Source organism: Papilio xuthus, unplaced genomic scaffold, assembly GCF_000836235.2.
Source record: "Papilio xuthus unplaced genomic scaffold, Pxut_1.1 DF828780.1, whole genome shotgun sequence".
Taxonomy (NCBI): domain Eukaryota; kingdom Metazoa; phylum Arthropoda; class Insecta; order Lepidoptera; family Papilionidae; genus Papilio; species Papilio xuthus.
In genome coordinates this window covers 2,038,143-2,064,628 of record NW_013529869.1, presented here as the reverse complement: position 1 = coordinate 2,064,628, position 26,486 = coordinate 2,038,143, and the positions used below count along the sequence as shown (strand labels likewise).

Sequence of the window (26,486 nt, the reverse complement as noted above, 5' to 3'; positions counted from 1 at the left end):
TTTTGCTACTTTTCCCCTGTCAGTAGACAGGGAGCGAAGTTCACGGGTTGAATTTGAAGTAGGTTGAGAGTCTAACGAGCCGCCCTCATCCCTCCATTCCGCGGCCGCGATCAGTTTACGAGTAATTTGGTTAGAGGGTGATAAATCTGTGTTTAGTTATGGGGAAAGAGATTTAATTCTATTACTTGGAACGTTGTCGCGTTAACGGCTTTCTTTATATGATTACGAAGGTCAAATTTAATTCTAATTAAGAATTTGGTTAACATAATTTAATGTTTGTTTACGTTTCTGATTTAATCTATAGATACCCTAAAATCGCTATTATGTGATATGATGCAATACGGTATGGAAATCTACAAAAAAAGTGTATCAGAAAGTACCAGTGCGAGTTTAAACCCGCAAATTATATTTATTTTAGTCATCGGCCAGTTTATTTACTTACCTATATAATTGTTGTAAGCAGCTCTAACTATATATGCCGATAAAGGAGCTATATTAGTATTACTATTAGTCTCAATTAATAACATCGGGATTTATTATTGTCTTAATTAAATTTAGTTATTGTATAATTAAATACATTTTTGATTTCACTCTTCGCAAATACAAAGTTTTACGAGGTTTTATAAAACAATATATTGGAATTTAATATAATTTGATATCATTAGACTTGATAAGCCACATGATATGACATCACTCTAGTGTGGTCCTGTCTCATGAGTCCCGTTATTGTGGACCGCAGCCAACATCTCCGAGGTGGCTCTCAATTAACTTGCACATTTTTTTTGCAATGGTCATTTATCAAGCACAACCTATCAATAACTGACGACCTTTTTATGTGATCGTGTTATTGATGAATTAATTTTCATATTATTGGATGAGAAATAAAATCTTTAATACACGGAAGTCATTTACGTGTGATCGTGATCTAGTAACTGAATGTGTGAATATTTTATTTTATTTCATGACATTGCAATTTCGATTTTTTTTGCCTGATTGGTGGGTGTTTTGCGGATATGTAGATACATTAGTTAAGTCTATTGTGACCTACACCATACTCGGTGCATATATTTTCATTGTTCACCAGAACGTCACTGAATAGTCAGTCGATTTTATTGTTTTTTTTTTAATGACAATTGTAAACTACGCATATGACTATGGCAAGTGCCATTAGCGGCTTAGGATCTACTTTAATTAATTGTATTTAAAACTTTACTTGTTTTAAAAAATTAAGAAACCTAACAATAGAGATCCTATGTGCATATACTGTGATATCATTCCTTGTTCGTATGTAGTGTGATAAAGTGTGCAGGATGGAGACATCAATACGATACCGGGGCGGCGCCGGTCAATGAGTAGCAATTGTCGGGGACCACCGTCGCGCGGGCCATTAATAAAGCCAAGATTAAGCTAGGCCACGAGCACAGTAATGGAGTCTGCGGCTGTCGCAGATGAGCGAGCTTTTTACGGCACGAGCTCTCGCCCACCCGCGGTGTCTCCTCCCCTTCCCCTTCCCTCCCTCTCATTATTTGTGGTTTCAATTCACTTTTTTACGGCTTGTATGTCCTCTTTGTGAGATTTCCTCTAGATTACTATCATCCAAATGTGTCATAATCGACACATCTGTTAATGATAATCCTTTTTGCGTGTTGTAGCTTTGGAACTTTTTGTGGTTAAATTAAGATATGTCAACAGAGTAATTAGTAGTCTTTGATTATAAGTAAACATAAATGCATCCATTTCTTTTGATGGGTTATTTTAAAGGTAATAAGTAAGTAAATCGCGATGAGAATTACAGATCTAATGTGAAGTTTAGTTGATTGATTCATATGAAAGCAAACTTAAAATGTAGTCGCAGACATGCGTCGGCGTTGAGATCCAACCTTGATACTTACTTTTTTAGTCTCTATCAATTATAAATATCGCCATCACGAGGACAGGAACCTTAATAGAATCCTCAATTTTTATCATCATGTTGAATAATTATTTTAAACCTTGGGAATTGCCAAAAGCATAGACGAATGCAACTCTAGCAGATTTATTAAAAATGTATTTTTTTTCAGTTTCTTCCTGTAAAATATAAATCGTCAATAATAAAAATATTGCCATTGATTTAGGATTAGAAAAACCACCCTTGATTAGTTTTCATACTAGCAAAAGCAAAACAGTTTTTTGCTGACTATTTTTACAGAATATTTGAACTTATGGATAGAAGCAGATTTAAGTGCATATTTTTTAAAGCCTGTTTACCTTTAATTATTTTCTAATATCTGTCGCCAGCAACTCCGTCTTATCTGACTTAAAAAACCTAATAAGTGTGCATATGCATATTTCTTCTTCTAGAGTACATGTTACGTCTGTGTAAATTTCATCGAGATTTATTGAGTCGTTCTGGAGATAACTTTTAACAAACATCCATCCATCCATACTTCCAAACATTTCTATTTATTAGTTACTTTTAATTTGGGTTGCAATTAAAATACAGATATCCATATCGGAAAATATATTTAATTTTTATAAAATCAATTTTAGGCATTTTTTTAGCGTAAATTTGTACAATTACATATCATATACAATAGACACAGATAAAATCATCCATTAATTTATCGACAATTATATTTAATATAAACGAACAAAATCACATAATTTAGAATCAATTTTAACCCCTTGGGTACGGATTTATTTGAGAAAATATTTGCCTGTGGAATGGAAATAATTTTTGGTTGCTTGGAGCACGTAAAGGCATTTCATTTAAGAATGTATTTATTTCTAATATATTATAATAAAAGTTTAATTTTTGTTTTGACCATCATCCGCTCTTAGGGGAAAAAAGTGAATGACGTGTCTCAGACGTCAAATGTACCCAAGGGGTTAAAAAAATCAGAGATAATAAAAAAATTACTCGTCTCCGCAATTTCTTAATACATTTTACATCGTAAATTATTTTCTAACCTTCATGTACAATTTATCGATTCTAGACTTCACACTAATTACAAATAATAGCGTTAAAATCAGGCTAATTCATATATAGACAAATATCACAGTATGCTATTGATAGAAGAAAAGGTGACGTCTTAATAAGAGTGGAACCTATTTTTACCAAAGGTACCAAAAAACAAAAACATATATTTATTTCTTTCTCCTCCATTATGGTCAGGAATGCAAACGGCAACCTCTTTCCTGGACTGATCTTTTCATTTTTTTATTCAGATAAATATTTAAAAATCAATTATAAAATTAATATTTTACAGTAAATTTAATTGTTTGATAATGAAAAATTTCAATGAAATCAATTGGTGAAAAAACGTTTTGTCAGGTTTATTCCAAAAATCATATGCCTTTTTATTACTACAAAAATTAGCAGTAATCACCTTATATTGAGTGGTTTGCAAGGAATAAGTCAAGGTGTAGATTTTTTGATTGACATCCTATACGAAATATTAATTTATAAGCAGCAATCGATGAGAAATAATGATTAACTGGTTCTATGATACTATATACTAAAAGTAGTTGAAAAATCACACGTAGAAAAGTTCCTGGCAACAGCTTTTATTTGTGACAATTTGTCTATATATAATTAAAGTTTGAAGCTGTGTGTACATATTTCAGTAAATTGTTATATTTCTACGTAAACTTTATAATTAAGTAAATAATGTAACAAACACGTTCAGATAGTTTAACAGATGGTATTCAATTATTGAGGACCAGTTGAACTATTAACAATATTTAAATAAATTACATGTAATTTTCGACTAAAAGAGTGATTCTACTTAAATTAAGTTACAGTACAATTTCTAATTATATAATAGACAATATTTCATAGTATCTATACTGTACACTTCAAGTTTCACAACGAATATATAATATACACGACGCAACACCAGTCAAAACGAAGTCTTTAATTACAATCTATACAGAGGTTCGATATGTACAGGGCGCGGGGCGCGGGGCGTAGGTTAGCTCACAGGGGCGGCGGCGGGAGGGCGGTGAGCGCCGCGCGCTCCCGTCACCCGAGCGCGCCGGGTTTCACGTCCAGCACGTGCTCGGGCGAACGCCCGCCGCCACCGCCCTCGCCCTGGCTGTTCTCCTCCGAGTCCGAGCACGACTCTGAGCTGCCTTTCTTGCCGCCATTGTGCGTCTTTACATGCTTGGCGAGGTGATCCGATCGCATGAACCTCTTGTTGCACACCGGACATGCGAACCTTTTCTCGCCGGTGTGCGTGCGCAAGTGTCGCTGCAGCTCATCCGAGCGCGTGAATCTTTTGCCGCAGAACAGCCAGTTGCACACGAACGGCCGCTCACCGGTGTGCCACCGCAGATGAGCTTTCAGGTGAGACGTCTTGCCGTACACCTTCCCGCACCCGGGGATGTGACAGCTGTGGATGTTCTTCTTGCGCAGGTGCGCCCCCGCGGGCCCGAGCCTTTCCGCTTCCTGGCAATTTGGGCAGTCGCAGGTGGCTCGGCCCGCGTATCGCCTCTGCGAGCGAGGAGACGGCGCTTGCGCGGGTGGCGCCGGGGAGCCGGGACCGTGCAGCCCGAACGAGCCCTGCGTCGGAAGCACCGACTTGTACGCATCTTGCAGCAAGTGCGGTGCTGGCGGCAGGAGGTGGGCACCGCCCGACAGGGAATGTGTCAGTTGCGAGTAGTCCTGGCCGGCGTAGTTGGCCATCTGACCGCCGACGTCCAGCCAACCACCGTGCACGTCCCACCACGTGCCGCCGACGGCGCCGACGCCTCCCATATCCGCGGCCTTCAGCGCGCCGCCGCCGCCGCCTCCCCCCACATTGAAGGGCCAGGACTCGTAAGGGTGCCTCGAGTACATCGAGCCGAGACTTGCGCTAGATTCGCTTTTGCCTAGTAGCTGATCTCCGGACGAGGGAAAGTAAAGGTCGTTTCCGTAGGATGGCGCGGCAGCACAGGAGGTTGGCGGGCGGGCGTATGGGGCGCAGGCCGGGGGCTGAGAACGTGGCCCGGATCCGGCGCCGGGGGGCGAGTGGGTGCCGGGACTTTTCTTCCATGGGTGAAAGCCCTTGCCAACGGCCGCGTCAGCCAGCGGCGGAGGAGATTTACTGGAGAGTTTGTTGCATTGCGCCGCGAGCATTGCCAGCGGCGTGCCGCGCAGACTCGGGTGTTCCTGGAAAGATGAACAGTGAAATAGTTAATCACGATGAATGAACAAAGAAATAATTATTTATACGGGTTTAATTATCGAGCGGCCGGGAGACCGTGAGAATCATTGCCAGTGTGGAGTCAGATTTATGGCCTTATTTATATGAGAATAAAAGCCGCGGTCGAGCCGGTGCCTGAGGCGCACAAAAATAATTTTAATAAATTACGTGAGCCCGTGAAGTGTATTTACAATTAGGCTGCGCAGTGACAGGTCCCGACGCTACCGCTACCGCGGCTGCGGGACGTCCTAATTAATAAACGCTCCCCACTGGCCACTGTCTGCTGAAGCTACCCAACTCGCTTATAAACATCGTTATTGATCGTGACAAGGACACATAAACAGGCCGAACTTTACCATTGGAACAGGCAACTTTTATAGTATTTGTTTACTTTAATTATACAATTTTTCAACTCAGATCCTTTTGAAAACGACACAGAGATTGGAAATAAACTTGAATAAATTTTAGAAAAATGTTAAATAAACGAACTGACCCTGTATGATAATATCAACGTATATCCGTTACATAAATTACAACACTCCAAAAAACTATTGTAATCTCAGTGTGAGAGTAGATTAAATTACATCAAAGAAAGAAATAAAAAAAGGCATAATCCGTTCCCCGCACCCATTCGATGTTAAATAAAGGTGAGTGTAGAAGTAACATCCGACCGGATATTTCACCCCAATATGAGACAAAGGGTCAATAAAAAAGTTTCATTGTATGCAATAACATAATGCGGGGCTCGGATGTGGGGCCCAGACCGGGGTCCGGGGTCGCTCGCCACGCCCTTTATATTGTGATTGGCGCAGCTGTCGCCGCCGCCAGTGTGCGCCGCGCCTTACAACTGCTCACTACCGATGCACCTCACCATCACTAGATATACATCAATAGATGTACATACATCTTATATATATCTTATAAAAGATAAAAGATAGGAACTGGACAGTTCCTATCTTTTACAGGATCGATGGTCAAAATTGTGTCTCCAACATTCTTATGTTGTTGGTTCCAGGTTAAAGTTACTCTAATCGATTCATTTAATATATCTGTTTAATAAAGCAGCTTGAGATCTTGGTTTTGAATAAATATGTAAGTATAAAAACTGTACAGTTCAATATAAAACACATAAATTCCAAAAGCAATAAAGCATATGTAGATACAGTCGTGTTCACAAGTGTTATGATGTCCATTGAGTAAATACGAGTAATGAGTGGATGCGCGCTATCAGCTAGATCTACTGATGTGAGCACGCAACTAACGCCCAGCATTTCATTACTTATGTCATATACATTTATGACTATACTAGCATTCGCCCGAGACTGTCCGCGCGCAATTAAAAAAAAACTAAATTAGTAACCTATGTGTTCTTCCACTCTATGATCTACATCTGTGCCAAATTTCATAAAGATCCATCCATCCATCAAAACATTTGCATTTATAATATTCCTAAGAAGTAAGATTAGTTAGGTGGAATAAGCTTGATTTAAATCTTAACTAGTATAACTAACAACTTCAGTAAGCTTGGTCGTCAGTTTACTGAAGGAACTTAGTCGGAATGTAGCTTTTGGTTTGTGTTTATTTCTACATATATAACAAGCCTTTTAAAAGCAAATAGCAAGGTTTAAATATTTTCTGACATAAGAAAAAATTTTGCTGACGCAATTTGTTTAAAACTTGTTTATCTTGCTTTACTTAGATAAAGTACCTATCAATAAATTCGACATTGGTTATTACAGTTTCACTTGAATAAGCAAATTTGGAGGTTTTTTAATTTTTTTTAAAGTCCACGACATGTCACACGTCACTGCCAGCTAAATTAGCACTTTAATTAATGATCTAAAATAAACGCTTTAAGTAGCTTGACACTTTGACCATTTATCATTTGCTCAGTAAAACATCTTGTTGATTCTAAGCTATCGACCTCTTTATTTTAATGGCTAATATACACCACATTAATAGGTACATAAGAAAAGTATATTAATTTACTTTAGTAGTCAGATTATATATGAAAATATGTGATATGTTATCTTTTCATGATATAAAAATTGCCAAATAAAATGCTTATATACATACATGTATTACTTTTATTAACCTTCAAAACACGCAATATGGCGTCCATAAATCAAAAAGCAAACAAAAAACGCGTCTGAGACGCACAAAGACATCGAAGCAATTTGGATAATACGTGTCAGTGAAGATGGAGAGCAGAATCGATGGCAGGCGAACGCCGCGCTCATAATTACCCTAGGAATTATGCCCCATTTGGCTCCGGCCGAAACCGAGTGATATCCATAATTGGTCGTCAACCCAGCCGGGCCACTCGGAGATTGGATCTGAGAGCAACGGCGCCTCGCTACGCATTATACGCTGATGGCCTTTTCCTTGTCAAAAATGACGAAGATCTTTCCATCGTAAAAAAAGCCGTACGAGTCGAAATGAAACAAGATTACCTAATGCGGGCACAAATTGTAGTATCGGGTCAGGTAGCCGGTGCGGTTCAAGGATGCAAGTGTGGCGCACGGACCACGACTCACAAAAAATATGTTAGTTGTCATGACGATGAAGTTTTACTAAAGTATACTTTAATGTTAAAGTTACTGTTCAAAGAGAGTGCAGTTGAACAAACTACCGACACTATAATGTACATACATGTCTGTAAGAAAGATTCTTTTTCCCGACAGAAGTAAGTAAGGTTGTCTTGATATCCTTACACCATGACTTTACCCTGCGACAAAAGTTCAAATTCAGTGCCCAGAGTAAAAAAATAATAATAACGTACGCGCGTACGGCAAATATATATTTTTTTCTAACAGAAGGGGGCAAACGAGCAGCGGTAACACCGAGGTGTTCAACGACGCCCATAGACATCAGCAATACCAGAGGAACCACAGATGCGTTGCCGGCCGCCTATATATGTGTTATTTAATAGTTTGCATTATTATAATAAATAAGCAGTTGATGAATAGAAGTATAACATACATACATACCAACATAACGATAGTTAGATGATGAGCCTTGATCATTTTCAATAAAGTATTTTACAAGAAATATTAGGTCATAAGTATGGTTATGAATTTTATGAAATACAATTTGGCCGGTAACGACGCCACGACCATGTTAATAACACGTCGAGGTCTAAACGTTTCGCTTGAATATTCATTTCACTTCATCATAATTTCGGTGGATAATTTGAAATTATCCAATCTGGCGAAGGCGCGCCAAGCTCGAGAGATGCGAGCGACCTCTCGTGCCACGATTTATTGCTTCTCACATTAATTTTATTACGATGCACCATTAAATTATAATATTGTATTATCGCAGCCGTTATCGCTTATCAAATAAGCCGCTTTATTGCGCTTAAACGGCAACAGTTTTACTTTGAAGCGAATTTAATTTCGTGTGATGATTTTCATTCAGGTAATCGATTTGTGTTTTAATATATCCATTTCTTAACTCCTACTAAACTCCTGTCACTTTAATTTTAATAAGATTTTTTTTGGTTCTGAAATGTATACCGAAACTAAAAAGATAATATGCGATCTTTTAACTTTCCAACGAACGAATTAAATTATTTTTTTACAATGCAAATAAATATATGTCGAAGCTATTCAACAGATATTAAATTTAATGAGACTTTGAAAATGGAGCCAAACGGCGTGTTCGCATCGTTTTAAATTTCTAATAAATGAACTCGTTAGTATATGATATTATGTTGACGAGGCGTCCGGAACGGAGCGGACGTCGTGTGTAATTCACTGTTGATAAGTCGAGACCAAATTGCCGTCAGCTAATTGCACAATTAGAGAATTATCGAGTTAATTCCGGGTGAAATCGAACGCCTCGCGTCGTCGCCGGGTCGGCGGCGTCGCGTCGCCCGGGGGAGCGCGCCCCGGCCCCGGCCATTCTAATGCAAACTAACCCGAAGCGGGTTTACAATTTATGACATATTGTTTGGTTGTGACGTCGAAACTAATGTTGCCCTATTTGCTGCACGCTTCAGGCTTAAATATTATTATTTGGGTTTTAGAATTTCTAACAATAAATTCGACAAAAATTAAATTCCATTAGACTAATGCCATAATAGACATAAATAATCTTGAAAAGAAAGCTTTAGGCTTTACGTGGTGTGTTTCTGAAAATGCTGTGTAGAACGGACTCTTACTATATATTTCTAATAACTCTAAAACTCGCATGACCAATAAGTTGATTCAGCCATCGAATCTATTTTTGATTTTGTTGTTATTTTCTATTACCCTAAAGATTTTCATACGGACAGACAAAGAAGCAAAAGGTGCGTAAAATAGTAAAGAGAAACAATAAAATATTTATACATAATATTAGTTGTAGGGATACGTTAAAATGTAGTTGTTAATGGTGTAGGTAGGTAGAAGTTAATGAGCGGGCGACATTATTTCCACATTAGGCGGTCGTCGCACGTAGGCTGCACGCCAGAGCCCTCGTTTCTATATTTTGATGCGGGCTAATTGCATACTGATCAAAGTTCTCTAGGTTAGTGACATGTTTATTGAACTTCCCAGTTTTGCTTTATTAACAGCAGTTGCAAAACAAATTCAATTTAATTCTTTGTTTTAGCAATTGACAAAAATATAGCGTTTCTAAGCGTTTTTAAAAAGAAGAATTCTTAAATGTTACCATGTATTTCAATTTTCCATAACATAATTAGGCTTTTATTTTAAATGCACGAATGTTTTAATTGCAAATTCATACGGCAGAAAATCCACAGCTACATTCGCATTATAAGTTCAACGAACCACGTTTAGCTATCGCTGTGTACAATCTAATGACACTAAAAACTAGCAACATTTTTGCAATTTTAATGTATAAATATTTAAAGGCACGAAAGCAGTTGAATGGAGTAATTGGAAATGAATTCCTCGGCCTTTGGTAAGAAGATGTAAGTTTTGATAATGCTATAAAGTTTTCATCAAGACAATATTTATGTCGGTAAAACATGGCAACATTTGCCTACGACATGGTCACTTCCTTAAGAGTTTTCAAAAATCCCTTATACGAAGTGTACAACACTGTACAAATGATGCAGATTTTATATATGTCGAAACTCTTAACAGTATAAACTTTGCCAGAGGGCTAGCAGAGAACTAAAAAAAAGAAAAGTAACGTTCGGAAAGTTGTGCAGTCGCGGAGGCCCGAGGCCAGTGTTGTGTCTTGATATCCGACACATTATCGAGGGATTTCATCGACATTTCAAAACTCGAGCATTAACGTTAAAGATTGATGTCGAAAATGATCGCACATTATTCAAAAAGTTTACCCTAAATAATAATTTGGTGAATGTTAGCATTAACAATCTTTTATCGTAAATGCAAAATATAAAAAAAAATTACGCAACATACATAGTTCACAGCGCCATTATTGGATCATAGTAATATTATCAATGATTTTTGGCAATAGTTTTAAGCACAATAGAAGTAAACTACAAATTGTAAAAAGTAATAAATGGCGTAACCTCAATATTTTTCAATCTTCTTCATTGTATATTGATTTTGACATGCTGACAAAAAGGTTTTCTCTGGGAAGCCGCATATGTCGGTCAAATTATTGGCGCAGCGCGTCAAAGGCGCTGTATGGACGATCGTAAGGCGATAATTTTCATTTAAATAAATAATTTGTTTGGGGTCAATTTGCCGCAACGCCATGTGGTGGGTGCGGGGAGCGGTCGCAGCGGTTTCACGCCTTCACTCCTCGCTCTATCGAAAATAACCAACCTATATTATTTTTCGATATTTTTTAATGGTAAACTGCGCAATGACATCCGTTCAGTCAGCCGGATATACAAGGGCCCATGATCTCATAGAACTGAAGGGATAGCAACTGAAGTGAAGGAGAAAGAGTTATTTATCATCCTTTTCTATTCTCTATTACCTAGTCTATTTTCGAAAAATCTTCATATTTCAAATGGAATTTTTAGTACTTGCTAATATAACAAAATATCTGGTCTCCGGTTGACCGGTTCTAGATCTAGTTCAAATAATGATAATTAAACTTTATAATTTTTAACTACAGCTATAACTAAATTATAAGTTTTCAATGTTTAACACATTAATTATATATATTAAAAGTAATATACGCATTTAAGCGAAACTTTAACTCTAGGATAATTACGAGTCTCCAACGACTAAAGTAAACTCCAATAGGGAGTAGCAAATAAGGATGATTAAATGTAATGAATTCTAGTAATTAGTATGCTTTCTAGGAAATTTAAATGGGTTTTAATTATGTATTATTAAATATATTAAGCTACTAGATATTTATTTTATTACTGGAATAAAGCTAAACAGCAAATTGCGCATTTTTTTATCGTAAACACCAGCTTGTTACAAATTCTTTTATAGCCATTCAGGATCGCTATGAATTAAAAATATTTGTATATCAAAGGGTACTTTAAATTGCAATGTTTCTTGTAATGGAAATCCATACAATAGTTTTAAAGTTTTTTTTTATATGTCATAAGGTGGCAAACGAGCGAGTGGCCACCTGAAATCGTTGAAATAGCGAAGTGACCGTTGCACATAGACATACACAATTGCATATGCGTTGTATTTAATCGACGGAGAAGAGGATGCACAGAAATAAATATCTTCCCTTTCCATGCATTCTCTCATCCGGAAAGTCCACTTCCCATCCTTTCCTTATAAGAAAAAGGGTGGGAAGGGAAAGGGGACTAAATTAGGCCTTTAGGTCTCACTTTATCAAACTCTGTGAAAAAGTGAGACGCAATAAATCTTCGTCATAGGATGTGTATAAGTAAAACAATTTATTTTAAACAGAATAACAAACAGATTCAACGGAAAGATAGTAACAAATTAACCACTCAATTGAATAACCAGACCGATTAATAAGAACGTTCTAAATCAGCCTTGAGTAGCTTTATATAGAGTTGTGTATAAATTTTGCGTGACGGAATTTGCTCTAAAGTCATCGTCAAGTGACGCCCGACCTCAGCCGCCAGGGTTCAGATAATAGGCGCACCAATTTAAGAAACAAGTTCGAGCGAGACAAAAAAACCCGAGTGTCGGTCTGAATTGAAACAAGGGTTCCCCTTCTCTGAACCTTTTGTTTTTGTAGCGGTGACTGCGCTATGTATATCGGTTTATCTCAAAATACATATTTATAACACGTAATATTAATATTTTATAGTAACGTCTCATCACATCTTTATGCAATCGCTTTTTTGAAAATCGAATGATGTAATTTTTTTCTTAGAGAGTGTGATGAAGATTATAGAAGAACAAGTTATAACTCATATTATCTGTACGTATACTCAATAAACTCATGTTATGATGAATTGTTTATTTCGCATGTGGTTGAGCAGAGAGCGAGTCGCAGAGGAAAGTTCAAGGCCGGCTTGGCAAATCAGCGGCGCGGTGTTGCGTTGCGTGCAGCTTCCCCTCTCTGCGCGCCTCGCTCCCGCCCCCGGCTCGACACTTCCGAGAATACGTCGTTAAACTCACGTATTTTTGGTAGCAAGATAATTCCAGTGATTTTCAACGAAATTGTTATAATTATCCCCATTTATACGATAGTAACAAACAAATAAAATGTTCGAAACGAATCCCCCTCGAGGTACGCGATGCCGCGTCTCACAATCTTCGATGAGATTACGACAAATGAATTGAAGATTGTGGGGAGTTTCCTAATAGTGAATACGATCAGCACAGTCCTGTAAACAAACTTTGGAAAAATGGAGAATAATTTCCAAGTTCTTGAACACGTAGTTAGGACATAGTGACAGTCAACAATTTATTTTTATACTTCTGAAAGGTGGATTACTTAGTTATATATTCCCATAGTACATAATTTATGTTGTACTTTCACATTTAAAAATTAAAAATGTGTTCTGAAGCGACACGTTTTTCTGTGCAAGCTGTGTACGACCGCAGTGACACATGTCAAGACAATAGTGACCTGACAGTCGAGCAATTAGTTAGTCCGACACATTGCCTTCGCTGATAGTGTGGAACCAACTTAATGGAGGCTCGGTAATTTTGCTTCGACTTCTGTTTCACATATATTTTTTTATATTTAAGTAATTGAGCCGCGTTGAATATTAATTGCTGAGAAAATTACCGACTCAAGACCCTAAGGGTCTAAACCACAAAGCCTGCAAGACTCCAACTAGCGTGGGGGACTCATAAAAGCGAACAATTATTAAGCATTTCAGCCTTTATTTATTCCCAATTACGGCCGCCGGGTACTACCATTTCTATGATATTTATTCATAACTGACATTATTATTCTAATTAGATGGTCATTTCGTTTTAAGTTAATACGGCGAGATGTTTCGATAGGAAATGCGACGTTGGAATACCGGAGTGTTCCGTGAACGAGCATTCATAACAATAGACGGCAATTAGGTAAGTAATAAAATAAAATAACTATAATTTGTCGGCGCGAGATGCGCGGGGCCGAGAGCGAGCGATTACATCGCTCCGAATGGTTCTATCGTCACGTACTTACGTAGCGGTAGAACAAAGCCGAGCCATTAACAATTGTATAGACACAAAAGTCTCATATAATTCAATTTGCATTCGACTAGATGTACCTATGTTACAAGTTGGCCGTGTACGGTTAAAGCCGCGGGCGATGCGCCATGAGAACCGCTTTCGCCGCTTTTCAACACTTCTGCGAATCGATTAGACGTCGTTTTATGTTTAACGCTTTCGTGGTGTTGTTTCCTCCGTCATGTTATGAAGGTATCGATGATTGAAGAAAAGATGATTGTTATCTGTGATATCGTAACGCCGACGAGTGGAAGGTGAGTCGCGTATTATTATGATAATGCGGGCGGGCCCGATGGTATCACTATCGCCCGTCTAACAATTGAATTAGCATAGCGCGCAGTCGCCGCGCCCGTCGAGCTCGTCGCGGCGGTCGCAGCGGTCTCGGCGGGCGGTCTCGCTCGCGCCACGCGACCACCGATCCTCGACCGATTCCATTTCGAAAGTCCTGTCACACGGTTATTGTTAAACATTATTTTTTTCCTCTCATTTTAAACACTTGATTCATAATTGATAATATTCTCTTCGACCTCACTCATTCCTTGTCATATTTAGTGTAATTACCCAGGTTTCTTACTAAATTTTTCTGCTCTGCCCTTCCTATTTATAACAGATCTTAAAACTTATTTACAATGATATCAAAACTTTTTAATATTATACAGTCTATTTGAATAGAAATTATAACAACCATTTCGGTCTAACACGCCAACAACTACAGAGTTGCTAGAGCACTAACATATTGGTTCCTACATTTATCCTTTCACTAATCAACAAAACATGTCTCAGTTAGGTGCAAGGCAATTCGAAGACTATTTCTATTGAACTGTATTCAATAGACGCAGTGTTACCGCATGGGCGTGTTGCCAGTAACTAAAGCATTCACATATTCAATGCAAGCCACGACGGCAACGGCAGTGCAAACTGTTTGCAGACATTGAACAGAATCGTTTTCGCACGTCCGACTTGCAACTGCTTCTACATGTTATGAATAATGGAGTTGTGAATAGAAGCCACTAACCGCAACGATTTGGTACCTATAAATATTGTATAGTACATAATATATTGTAAAATTATAAACATAAATCTTTGTTAAGACGCAATGGCGTATTCTTAGTTATCTTACTTCTTACTAATATCTTACTATTATTATAAATGCGGAAATTTAGATGGATGGATGGATGTTTGTTTGAAGGAATCTCCAGAACGGATGAACGGATCATCATAAAATTTGGCATACATATAGAACATAGTCTAGGAGAACACATAGGCTACGCATTAAGTTTTTTTTTAATTACGCGCGGACGGAGGCGCGGGCTACTAACGAATAAAATAATTAAGTTATTTGAATGAAGTTGTAAATATGCTTCCTCTTATAATTAAAGTTTTTTCATTAACTTAGGTAACTTAATACTATAAACTATCTAAATTAAAAATAGGCCTTAATAGAAAGCTAAAATACTTTTAATGCCAACAATGTAACGGTTAACAATAATGTTGCCATCAAGGACAGACGCGGTTGCATCCCTCCGCAGTATTCATAGAGGTTTGTGTTAGAGGACGTGAAATATGGCCCTCACAAAGGGTCCTAATGGCACCGCACGACCCTCCGCTAATATTAATTACCTCACTTGAAAGAGAAAATGTTTATTTTCATCACTAAACACTATCTTTAAAAGGATAAATATTTTTTGTAAACCTACAAAGTATGTAACCAAGATTTTTAGTCCGGTAACTTTTAAAATATTGGATAAATTCAATGACTTGTAACCTTTATTATAAACCAGTCTTTAAAATAAACGCGGTAAAAAAATAATAAGTAGCTCATGTGGTCTTCCAAACTATATTCTACGACTATGCCAAATTTCAGCGAGATCCATGGAGCCGGTTTTAATCATATACAGACATTCGCATTTATAATATTAGTACTATTTAAGCAAAAATTTAAGAAGTAAGAAAATATCTTAACTATAATTTTTTGTTACGCCATTTTTAATTTGTTATTTAATTTAGAGTAATTTATACAATCTTTCAAAGTTTTCTATATATGGCATGGGAACCCTTGGGATGTTAAAGAATCGATTACTACTTTGTACCATTTCTAAACAACAATTCAATATAATTTTCATTAAAATGCACGCGACTTGTGATCCATCCCTATTTACAATTCCCCTACAAAGTAAATACGGGTGACATTTATTTGTTGAAATCGTATGTTTTTCAACATAGACAAATTGCAGCCGGAAAGTTTAGAGTTAAAAGCCGGATGTTACGTTTAATAGTTGCAATTTCCGATGGCTTTAGTAATAGCACTAAAGCGTCGGCCACATTCATATACTTTTAGATAATGTTTTCATTGACGTTAGTTTTAATAGCCTTTTATTGAAAACCTTCAAAGTTTACTTACTTATGAATTATATATTCTTTATTTGTACTATAGAATTGTACAGTAAAGTAAGTTTACAATTCCTAAAAGATGGAATCGTATAGTACATGATATTCTAGAATATTAATTTTTGCATCAAATACTAAATGTTTATGTTATATTTAATATGCTTAAAAAAGTTATTAACATAAAAAATTTGACAAGTACTTAATGAAAAAAAATATAATTTTCTTACTTAAATAGGTGCTATTTGTTATAGTAAAATAGTAAAATAAATAAAGTTAAATATAATGTAAATCTAAATATCGATTTATTTTAATAAAATCAATTTTATTTGCGGTTATTATAAGCCATTAATATAAATTGTCGCTAGAAGTGACGTTCACAGGCACGTAATTGTGTGAACAGAGGTCCCGTTGTCATGGTGATATGATAAGCGGCGCGGGGTCCCGTTGTACCGGGCCGGGCGCTGCGGGTGGCGGAGCGCCGCGGTCGCACTCCGGGGGGCGAAGCCCTATCTCACATTGTAGTCACCTCGTAAGTGCCAAATTATTAATCAATGACTGGGCGACAATCTTTTAAACAAAATCAGTCTGTCCGACCCGTACTAATGACAGAGACAGACTTAAAGTGTAACAAATTGGTACTGATGTGGGACATATTTTTTGTCATCAATTCCCGGACACACGCGGTGAATTGGTGACAATATCTTAAGTATGTTTATTTATCGATGAATTAAGTGTTAGTAACAAGTTTAGTGTCATGTTACTTTTCTTAAATATATCGTTATTGTTCAAGAGCATGATATGGCACACAAGATATAACGTTACAATTTTCCCATATTTTTTCACAAACACCAACAATAAGGTATTAGTTACATCGGTTCCATAATTGTTTTGGTTTAAATAGTTTCTAACAATATTCCCGAGCATAGACTCGTTGTGGTGAAACCTTTCAAGATGCGTTCGCGTTGACAGTAGAACAATGGCGGTGTTGCGGCTCCTTGTAACTTTTTTTTATTGAGTGGCAGTCATTAATTAGTGGTACATCGTGGAGAATAACCTTCTCCGTTGTCGGCCCATCAGGTATTGACAGGGCGCGCGGCGACGGCGCTGACGTGCGGCGCCTCCGACCCATGACTCGCGTTTCGTGTTCATTACGCGCCGCGACCGAGTCGGCGCGCCTCACCCGCACTAACGAGCCGAGCTAATGCAATGAATTGCAAAAATACACTCAGCCCTTGCACAATTTTAACCCCTAACACTCACAACACAAAACTCAAAATCCCCTACCCCGTGTTACCTTATCGAGATATTCCAGGAGCCGACCGCAACCATTCCGATGACATTAATGACTTCCAAATCGGACTGATACGTTAAAATCTCGAGTGGCGCTTCCAATGGTATATTAGTTTCTTTGAGATGTGAGAGCAAAGCGCGACCTTTATTGATAGAGCGGTGAGATCAAAGGAACCGCCACAAAGATCCTTTGAGAGTCATCGTGACTGATTGTGGGTGATGAGTAAATATTAAAATTAAATAAAAATGAGTTCCGGTCTGAGATGATTTACAGATAATGTATGGTTTTTTCACGGAGCCCGAACTGGAACAGACCTTTTCAAAATAGTATTGCACTTTGACGACATAGGCAGATTACAACTGCAGTTTTAAAGGAAGTACATAATTGTAGGCAGTAAACTGAGAAGTAGTTGATAATACATTGAATGAATCTGTATTTGTGTCATTATGTTAACCAAGGACAAGGAAGAAGGTGTTTGCCAAGTACGATGTAGGACTTCCTAACCTAACCATGTCACAACGACATTACCAAATGGCATCAATTGAAATCGTGGACAAGCGCTAGTTTATTCACAATAAAAAGTCAATGGATAGAATATATCAGATAAAGGGATACATATCTACATATGCAAAGGTACATCACAAATCTACAAGTGAACATTGACATTCCAAAGATGAACCTACAAACTATAAATCTTTATATATAAGATATTGTTGCCTAAATCTATCTATCTTTTAGGCAACAAATTTAACTATTATTTATTAGAACCACAATAAACTTAGCTTACTTAAGAATATTAAATAGCTAACAAGTGGCATTAAAGGTGCTTTCCACTGGTGGCAGGAACTGGACAGTTTGTGGTTGTGGGGCTGTCGTGGTGCGGGCGCACTGGACGAGCGGCGCAGTAATGGCGGACAGTAATTATGACGCAGTGCACTGTAACAAGTACACGGCGGCTGCTATGTAAATAATTAGACCCATGTCACCCAGTTCTTATTTTTAAATAACTACATAATTTGACTAATTTTAATAATTACACTTGTATCGGAAGTGCAATGTACTTTGCTTTTCATTTCTAGTGGTTGTTCGACTTTAAAATTTTTAACATATGCTAGTTGACAGCAACCTTGACATTATTTAAAAAGAAATTGACAAGTGGTCTATGAATACGAGGTATTTACAAATAAACTTAATAGAGTAACCAGGCTTAATATCTTTACTGGACTAATACTTCTAATGTTTCTTATATTCTACAAGTATTTTTTTCCGAAGAAACTGAACATCAATCGAGGCGCTAAATTAGTGAGACACAAAACAATTACTCGCAATAAATCTTTGAAAACTCAACGAGACAGATTCGCGAATAATTAACCGTTTGTTATTCTTTTTGATTTTTAATCTGTGGTCGGTATGGCACAGAGTGTTCAGCCGGGATTGTTAAATTTGTCGCACGCGCAGACGCGCCGTTGACGGATGCCCACATAAATAACACGACGGAAAATGTCTAATGAACGTCTCCCTGAATTAGCCTTTGTTTTGTTAAATTCAATATTCTACAATGTTTTCTTAAAGTTATGTAGACTACAAAGTATATACTGCTACAATCGCAATAGTACCGTATAAGAAATGTCAAAAATAAAATTCAAGGTAGGTATTACAATAAAAAACTACTGTTAGTTTTAACCTAAAAATGAATACATTTTAGGGTGGGATACTTATAAGATTTATAGACATAATTTAAGTTAACTTTGACTAGAGTACGAATCATGATGCTTAAATATTTAGGTAGGTACTAACCGACTTATCGACGGTTTCTGACACAAAAATTCTTACATAAAACATATTGTTATCCTATTTATTATCTTTGTAAAAACTGTGATAAAGGTCGATGTTTATATAGAGATTTTGGTCCATAAGCCAGAAGTAGTGACTCAGGATATATTAAAAATCGAAGTTGAATTCTAAAAATATTCGAGGATTGACTCAAAAGGCATTTATTGGTGTGGTGTGTCGTTCCATTTGCGCAGTAAATATCATTTGGAGCGACAGCTTCATTTAAATACCTTTTGTCAATGAACGGGTTAAACACGACGCGGCGAGGCGATAAAAAAGAATTATGGTGGCACCCGTCGCTACCGGTGCGCCCAGACACAACTTTTTGTCCTAATTGGTGCATGTGACAACTATTTTTAATTATAACTTTTAATGAAGTGTGAAACTGTACTGTCGCGTTAGTTGTGTTGACTTGTATTATTTATGTTCTATAATATTTCTTCTTCAGCTATGATTTGCCCCTTAATACATTAGACAAATGTTTAGATGCATATACACGATACTTTCCTTCTCTTAGGCCGTGGAGTATCAACAAATAAAATGTATACTTAACTCAACTTTTTTCATACATCGATCCCAGTTAATAGTATCAGACTAAATACATTTACAAATGCACTGCAACTTCGCAAACACTTATATCCTAATCCGTACTCAAAGTGTTAAGAGCCGTTAAAGCTTTATGTATGAAAAAACAAGCGTATCAAAATTGACAGATCTCAAAAAGAGCATTGTAACCCGCGTTAAGCCAACGAGGCGTCCCGTCTTCTCTGGATGGCGAAATTTGTAGACTTAGACACGGGACGATGACAATGCATAAGGCACCTTAATCCTTATAACAGCCATTTAGGGCCATTACAAATAAAAGTTTGTCGGTCGGTCGATGTCGGTTCGGCTCAATGCCACAATAGCCATTGAGGGGACTTCACGCTGCGCGCAGTGAATGGGCCAGCGACGAAAAAATCTATTAGACACGCATAATGGATGCGATGTATCGAGCCGAGGTGAAAACGCGACTTGTTCCTGACTGACATCCCTATGCTGGATATCTACGACTGTGATTGTTATTTGTTATACTGTTATACTGAGAGCGTCGGTGGCTCAGGGGTAAGCACTTGACTTGCAATCTGCGGCTCCTGGGTTCGAATCCCGCCATGTATCAATGTGTTTTCGATTTTCGATTAACATATATATATATTTATCGGACGATCATACGGTGAAGGAAAACATCGTGATACAACCTGCCTATATCTGAGAAGAAAATCAAAGATATATGTGAAGTCAACCAACCCGCACTGGGCCAGACTTGACTATCGCCAAGTCGCCCCTAACACCCTAAGGTAGGCTCCGAGGCCCTCACTGGGGACGTATAGTGAGCTGATGATGCTAACTATTATTTAGCACTATTATGATTGGAGTGCACTGGATGCGGGCGGCACAGGACCGGGCATTGTGGCAATCGATGGGGATGCCTACGTCCTGCAGTGGACAAGTTTAGGCTGAGTATAATGATGATGATTATGAAATTTGGAGATGTTTGTTGGTCATACCTTTGACATGATTAGAATGCTGAAGAATATCTCAAATATCTTAAAGCGCATTTCGTTAGACAAAATTATAGCTCTATAATAACGGGACCTTATAACTTTATAACAAAACCTATTGCTAGGTTTACTCCAGCTTCTCGCCTATTACACTACTTCACAGCGAGACCTGCGAATGTACTTTTCCGCTGTTAATGACTTAAGGTGATGTGCCTTTTTGCCCCGAAGCATTAGTCATATTACCTTTATCGATAGCACATGTCATTACGTTTCCTTGACTTCAATACCAGTCTTTCCGATGCAAGCTAATCAGTGAGAACTTTATGTTTAAGCCAAGCTTTATTACACTCTATTACATATGACTCATAAAGATTATTCAAGCTTTTTCTATTAGAACTTAAGCAGAAATACAACGGAAACATAGCACTTCGTCTTTCATATTTTGGTACTTGAACTATGAATCTATTAGAGATACGAGATTAATCTATTATAACATAGCTAGTGATGTGCCGTCGCTATTGAAACGATAGATCGATATCGACGATCGGTAATAAGATGTATCTATCCATTGTTCGATTTGTAAAAAGAATTATCAAATAAGCTAGCGTTATATCGAATAAAAAAGATTGACTCTTGTAATATAGAACAATACCTCATTGTTCTCTATTTCAATTTTATTTGGTAAATTCAATCGAAGTTTCTGACGGGTGTTTGAGAGTGATTCGTTTGTACATCCTGAATTTGTTTGCGATGACAAATATTTTGGCGGGGATGATGGATAGGGTGGGGAGAACAATCGCCTGCAAGGGATATGTGAACAATGTTTGTTCGGAAGCTTTTTGCCGGTGTGAATAACGGGGCGCTTGATTGAATGAACGAATTTGTCAATGATTTCGTAAATAGAGATTTTAGTGCAATAATAGAAAGGAAAATTATTATTTCTTTGAAAAAGAAAATCAACTTTTTAAACATAAAGTTTTTAGTTCGAATTTTCTTATAATAAATTTTCTTCGAAATAAATTATCAATACATTACGCAGTTTTATATGCTTGTTATTAAGAATAAAACTTGTAGCTTTAAATTATACAATTCTAACAACATAAGAACTTACAAAGTAAAACTCAAAGTTTTGGCGAGTTGTTGAGGGCAAATGTTTTAAACCACCATGTTTTATCCACCATTTTACACCACATTACATGTAAACTCAATAAAAATTGGGTCATTTAACCATATATATTTAAGTACCGTTATTTTTAAAAAGTATTTATAATCTGTATTCCATTACACTTAAAAAAAAACATGTAGACGTGAACGCACGCAACTCGCGTCGCCGACGGCACACGACGGACATTTGACGTTACACACGCAAACATTTCAAAGTTTTTCTTTTACCATACTTTTTATTTATTTTGTAAATAATTAATATCATAATTTAACAATATTTTTTGTGCATTTATTTCCATAATAATCTATTAATATCTTGCTCTGTTCTTTGTCTTACTAACTTGAAGAGACCTATGTTACTGTTTATTGCTAACTGTTAACTCTTAGTCTATAGTCAGATGGTACATATCTTATACTTATTAGTCAAAAAGCAACAACACTTAATAAGATAAAGAAAATAATCTCCTAATAGGATAATACTTCCAAGTTAAGAGCATAATAACATCAACTTTAGTTTCATTTGTAACTCACTCTTTACATAGTTGCATAAATACAGTGAAGGTAAACTTCTTTCATACATAATTGGGAGTAAAAAAATATTAATAATTTGAAAAAGACGAATATAAAAATTAAATCATAACATCTTCAGGTTTGTAAGTTAATGACAAAACGACATGCGTACTATACTAAGATATAAAATGAACTTTAAAAAGTGCTACAAATAATAGAATACTGTAGAAATATATTAAAACTCACGATAGGTTTTGTCCCCGGCGCCGAGAAAGGCGCGTACATATCGGTGATCATGTCTGCACACCAACATAGAGCACTGCACTCCGCACATCGGCGCGCCTCCACGCGCAAGTCGTTTGTCTGACAGAGCCGCGCCGAGCCGCCGGGGGAGGCGGGGGCGGAGGGGCGGGACACACAGTGGGCGGGGCTGGCCCCTCCCACCCACGCTGCCCGCCCCCAAGGTCACGGGGCGGGCATGTATCGATCGCACGCGCCTCACTCGACTCCATTTTATTCCGGCTCCCCGACGATTTGCATAAACTTTTTTCCTTCTTGTTTCAAATTGCCGCTTCACTTAGAGGACGCGACTCGGATACCGTTACGCTTCGACTAATACAACTTTATAGCTCGCTATTTGAATACAGAATTTCGATGTTACATTTCTTTTTGAGATTCAAAACTACCTACATTTGTAAGCAAGAACCAGCAACATCGTATGCCTCTAGAATTCATTATTGCTGAATTCAATGAAAATGCTATTGAGTTTATTTTTGTATACTAAGTTAAAAAATTGTAAATGTTTGGTAAAAATGTGTTTTATTTTTATAAAACAATAACTGTTGCCCGCGACTCTGTCCGCGCTAATTAAAAAAAAACATTATTAGTTGCCTATGTATTTTTCCAAACAACGGTCTATACGTATATCAAATTTTGTCGAGATTCGTTCAGGCGTTATAGAGACACCTTCTTACATTCATCCATCCATTCATACATTCGTATTTATAATATTACTAAGATATATGCATGGGACAGAATGACGCAAAGCCAAGCTAAATATACGTTTAATTTTGCAGTGTTTAACTATCTGGACAAACGGTAGTCGAGAGTATGACCAACAGACGTCATGTCTCAAATGATTTGCCGTCCCCCAGCACCCGGCAGCGCTGCCGCGGTACATTTATGTCAATTGACATTGTTACTCAGTCTGTCATTCTTAATAATAAGACGCATAGCGCAATAAAAAACATATAAAAATTAAAGCCAATAATGTCAATGAATGTTTAACATTTTTTGTTGAAAGTATCTCCAGAAGGGCTAACGGATCCCGCTGAAATTTGGCATAGATGTAGAACATAGTCTGGAAGAACATGTAGGCAATTAAGTTTGCATTTCCGCGCAGACGGTGTCACGGGCTTCAGCTAGTTATCTAATAATAGATAGATTTTTATTGCAGTTAGTGTATATTATGATAGTCATATTGGTTTTAAAAATTACAAAATCCTCGTCTAGTTTTAAACAGAGTAAAATATTGTAGTTTCCGTTCCTATCTATTGTTTTCTAATTACTCTTAACATTGATAAATAAAAATTAACGCCATTAAATAAAACCATAGATCCGTTTAAAATAACTACAAACAGTTAAATGATTTCACAGTCCAGTCAAACCACAGAAGTTTAACTGAACCATAAATATAGTTAAGTATCCATAAAGTTGATGGTTAGCGATCAATTCAACCGTTCTCTCAACTAACACTCATTCAAATATCGTCATCCCTTTCGTTATCTTTGTAAAAAGTGAAATAGCAATATGTTTTGATTATTTCATAGAAACTCACAGATTGTATGGCTTTCTTTATAAATTTAAATAGAATAATTTAGACATTATTTCGCCTAACGTAGTTTATTATACGTTTAATTATATCTAAATTAATAGTGCGATCTCATAATGGCAGGTTGTTTGAGCATAACAGTATGCCTAATTAATGAAATAATAATCGTACATTTAGACTGCGAATCTTTTTTAAATATAAATTATATGTTTGTAAATTAAGTTACGCATCATATTGTTTAATGAGTATTCCATTATTATTAAACTGTCGGCACTTGTTGTAAACTCTACGTTATGACTGAGATATCTCTTTTGAATTTTTTTACGAGCAACGTAGTCTAATTTTTTCATTTATGAATTACCTTAACCAAATTGTTGTGCGTTCGTTCAAAATTTCTCCATAGATTATCAGTTAAACAATAAATACCATACTTTAAAAGTTAACTAATTTTACTTACTACCAAAATTGTTCGAGCTGCTATTCATGATGATGACATAAACCATATTAATTTTATTGGTCTTTGTAGTCTGCAAGAGCAATGACCCTCTATCACATGTAGTCTATTTTACTAAAACAATTACAGTAATCATTACAACATTGATATCAAATGTAGTATTGTAATGCAGCTATCGCAACAAAATTAACCTAGACTTCTTATCTACTAACAAGGTGTTAAACATAATGAAGTATAATCCTCAAAAAGGTCTAATAAACACGACCAAATAATTCGTAATGGCACATAAAAACACCTTAAAAATATAAAACATCGAGGGAAAAAAATATGAAAGCGCCGCACCCCAAAGCCCACGCGGCCGCAGAGCCACCGCTAAATATTTCTAAGAGGAACGTCGTCGCTTTAAGAATAGCTTAAGCGGCTAATAGTTTTATGACACGCATGTCACTGCTACGAGCTTCATCAGGAGTATCATTCGATAATGTGCTCTATAACTTTAGTGTTACCGTGTAAAGTTATTTGTGGCGGCGGAAATGACAGTCGCAGGGCAGAACGGTATTAGACAGGGGTGCTATCCAGTTGTGATGTAGTGAAATCGTTGCTAGGTGAGGGCTGCGGGGCGAGTGCCGAGGGGAGCAGGAGGTGCTGGGCGTGTCCGGGATAACGAAATAAAACGCTCCGGGCTCATATGCGACCGTGCGAACTCGGCTTAACGCAATAAACATTTTAATTTGGGCACGAAACTCACGCTGAGATGCAAAATTACGGTGTGAGAGGGCGTCTCGCGCCAGAAATCAAATTACGAGGAAATTTCGTGCAGTGATGTTTTTCATGTCGAGAGAAATAGGTTGGGCTACAATGTAGGTAGCTACGTATGTATAAAATTACACCAAAATTAATCTAATGTGGTAACTATCAATACGAGTACAACAAATTGGATGCAATAAAGCAAAGAAAAGCAAAAATAAAATAATTCATGACCAAACAAGGCTTTACGGATGTTGAATATATCCCAATATGACCGCAAATAGTTTAATGTAATGTTTACCAACAACATTTTTTTTTATATATTAACAACATTAGTAAAATAATCATATTTTATTGAGAATATTCAGATTACGCTAAGTCTGGTATGAGTCAATTATATTTCGTAGGAAGTCTCAAATCTAGATATAATCCTTGATTCATTTGTCTCACTAATTGTAGTTAACTCTGCATCAGTATAGCAATATCAAGGTAAATCTGTTACCTGAGGAAGTACAATCAGATTAGTTTGACCGGCGACGGCTCACGGCGGCCGGAAATAGGCGGAAGTGAGCGGCGCCGGCACATATCATACGCCTCGCGTCAAATGGCACCAAAGCGGTTTACCAAAACTCACTCAAGTCACTCATTAAATTCACTAAAGTCACTTGTTACTAACGTCACTAATTTGATACGTTAATTTAAGTTATAAAACTAATTTTATAATTTTTAAAAAACTTATAATAATAAACTTCATTGGGGGTTTTCGAGTTACAAAAATTTGCTTTAAAACGACCTGAGTACTTAAGCATCACCACTATCGCTTCAAATTGCTAATACTAGTTTAATTATAACCCAAGTAACCGTGAGTTTCTGAGACCCAACCTCGTTTAAAACAGGTTATCTTTGGTTTGTTTAAAATTACAAGGATGACGAAACTTTGGTCTTAGAAACCGACCAAAAGTTTGTGGTCGGTTAATAACTTTTACTTAATTCTATGAAAAAATTGACGTACGTTG

The 26,486-nt window shown here is 37.0% G+C and overlaps 1 protein-coding gene across 5 annotated transcripts in view; it reads right to left on the bottom strand.

Moving 5' to 3' along the window:
- Positions 1-2,536: 2,536 nt before the first annotated feature.
- Positions 2,537-26,486, bottom strand: part of Sp1 (transcription factor Sp8) — a 61,498-nt gene continuing 37,548 nt past the window's right edge. For 4 of the 5 annotated variants that reach the window (XM_013327016.1, XM_013327020.1, XM_013327015.1 and 1 more), the window contains one exon: positions 2,537-5,131. In XM_013327016.1, coding sequence (XP_013182470.1) covers positions 4,004-5,131 — 1,128 coding nt within the window. In that variant the 3' untranslated portion in view covers positions 2,537-4,003. Of the gene's footprint in view, positions 5,132-22,684; positions 22,778-26,486 lie in introns of those variants that run through there. The other variant, XM_013327019.1, reaches the window with a different exon arrangement.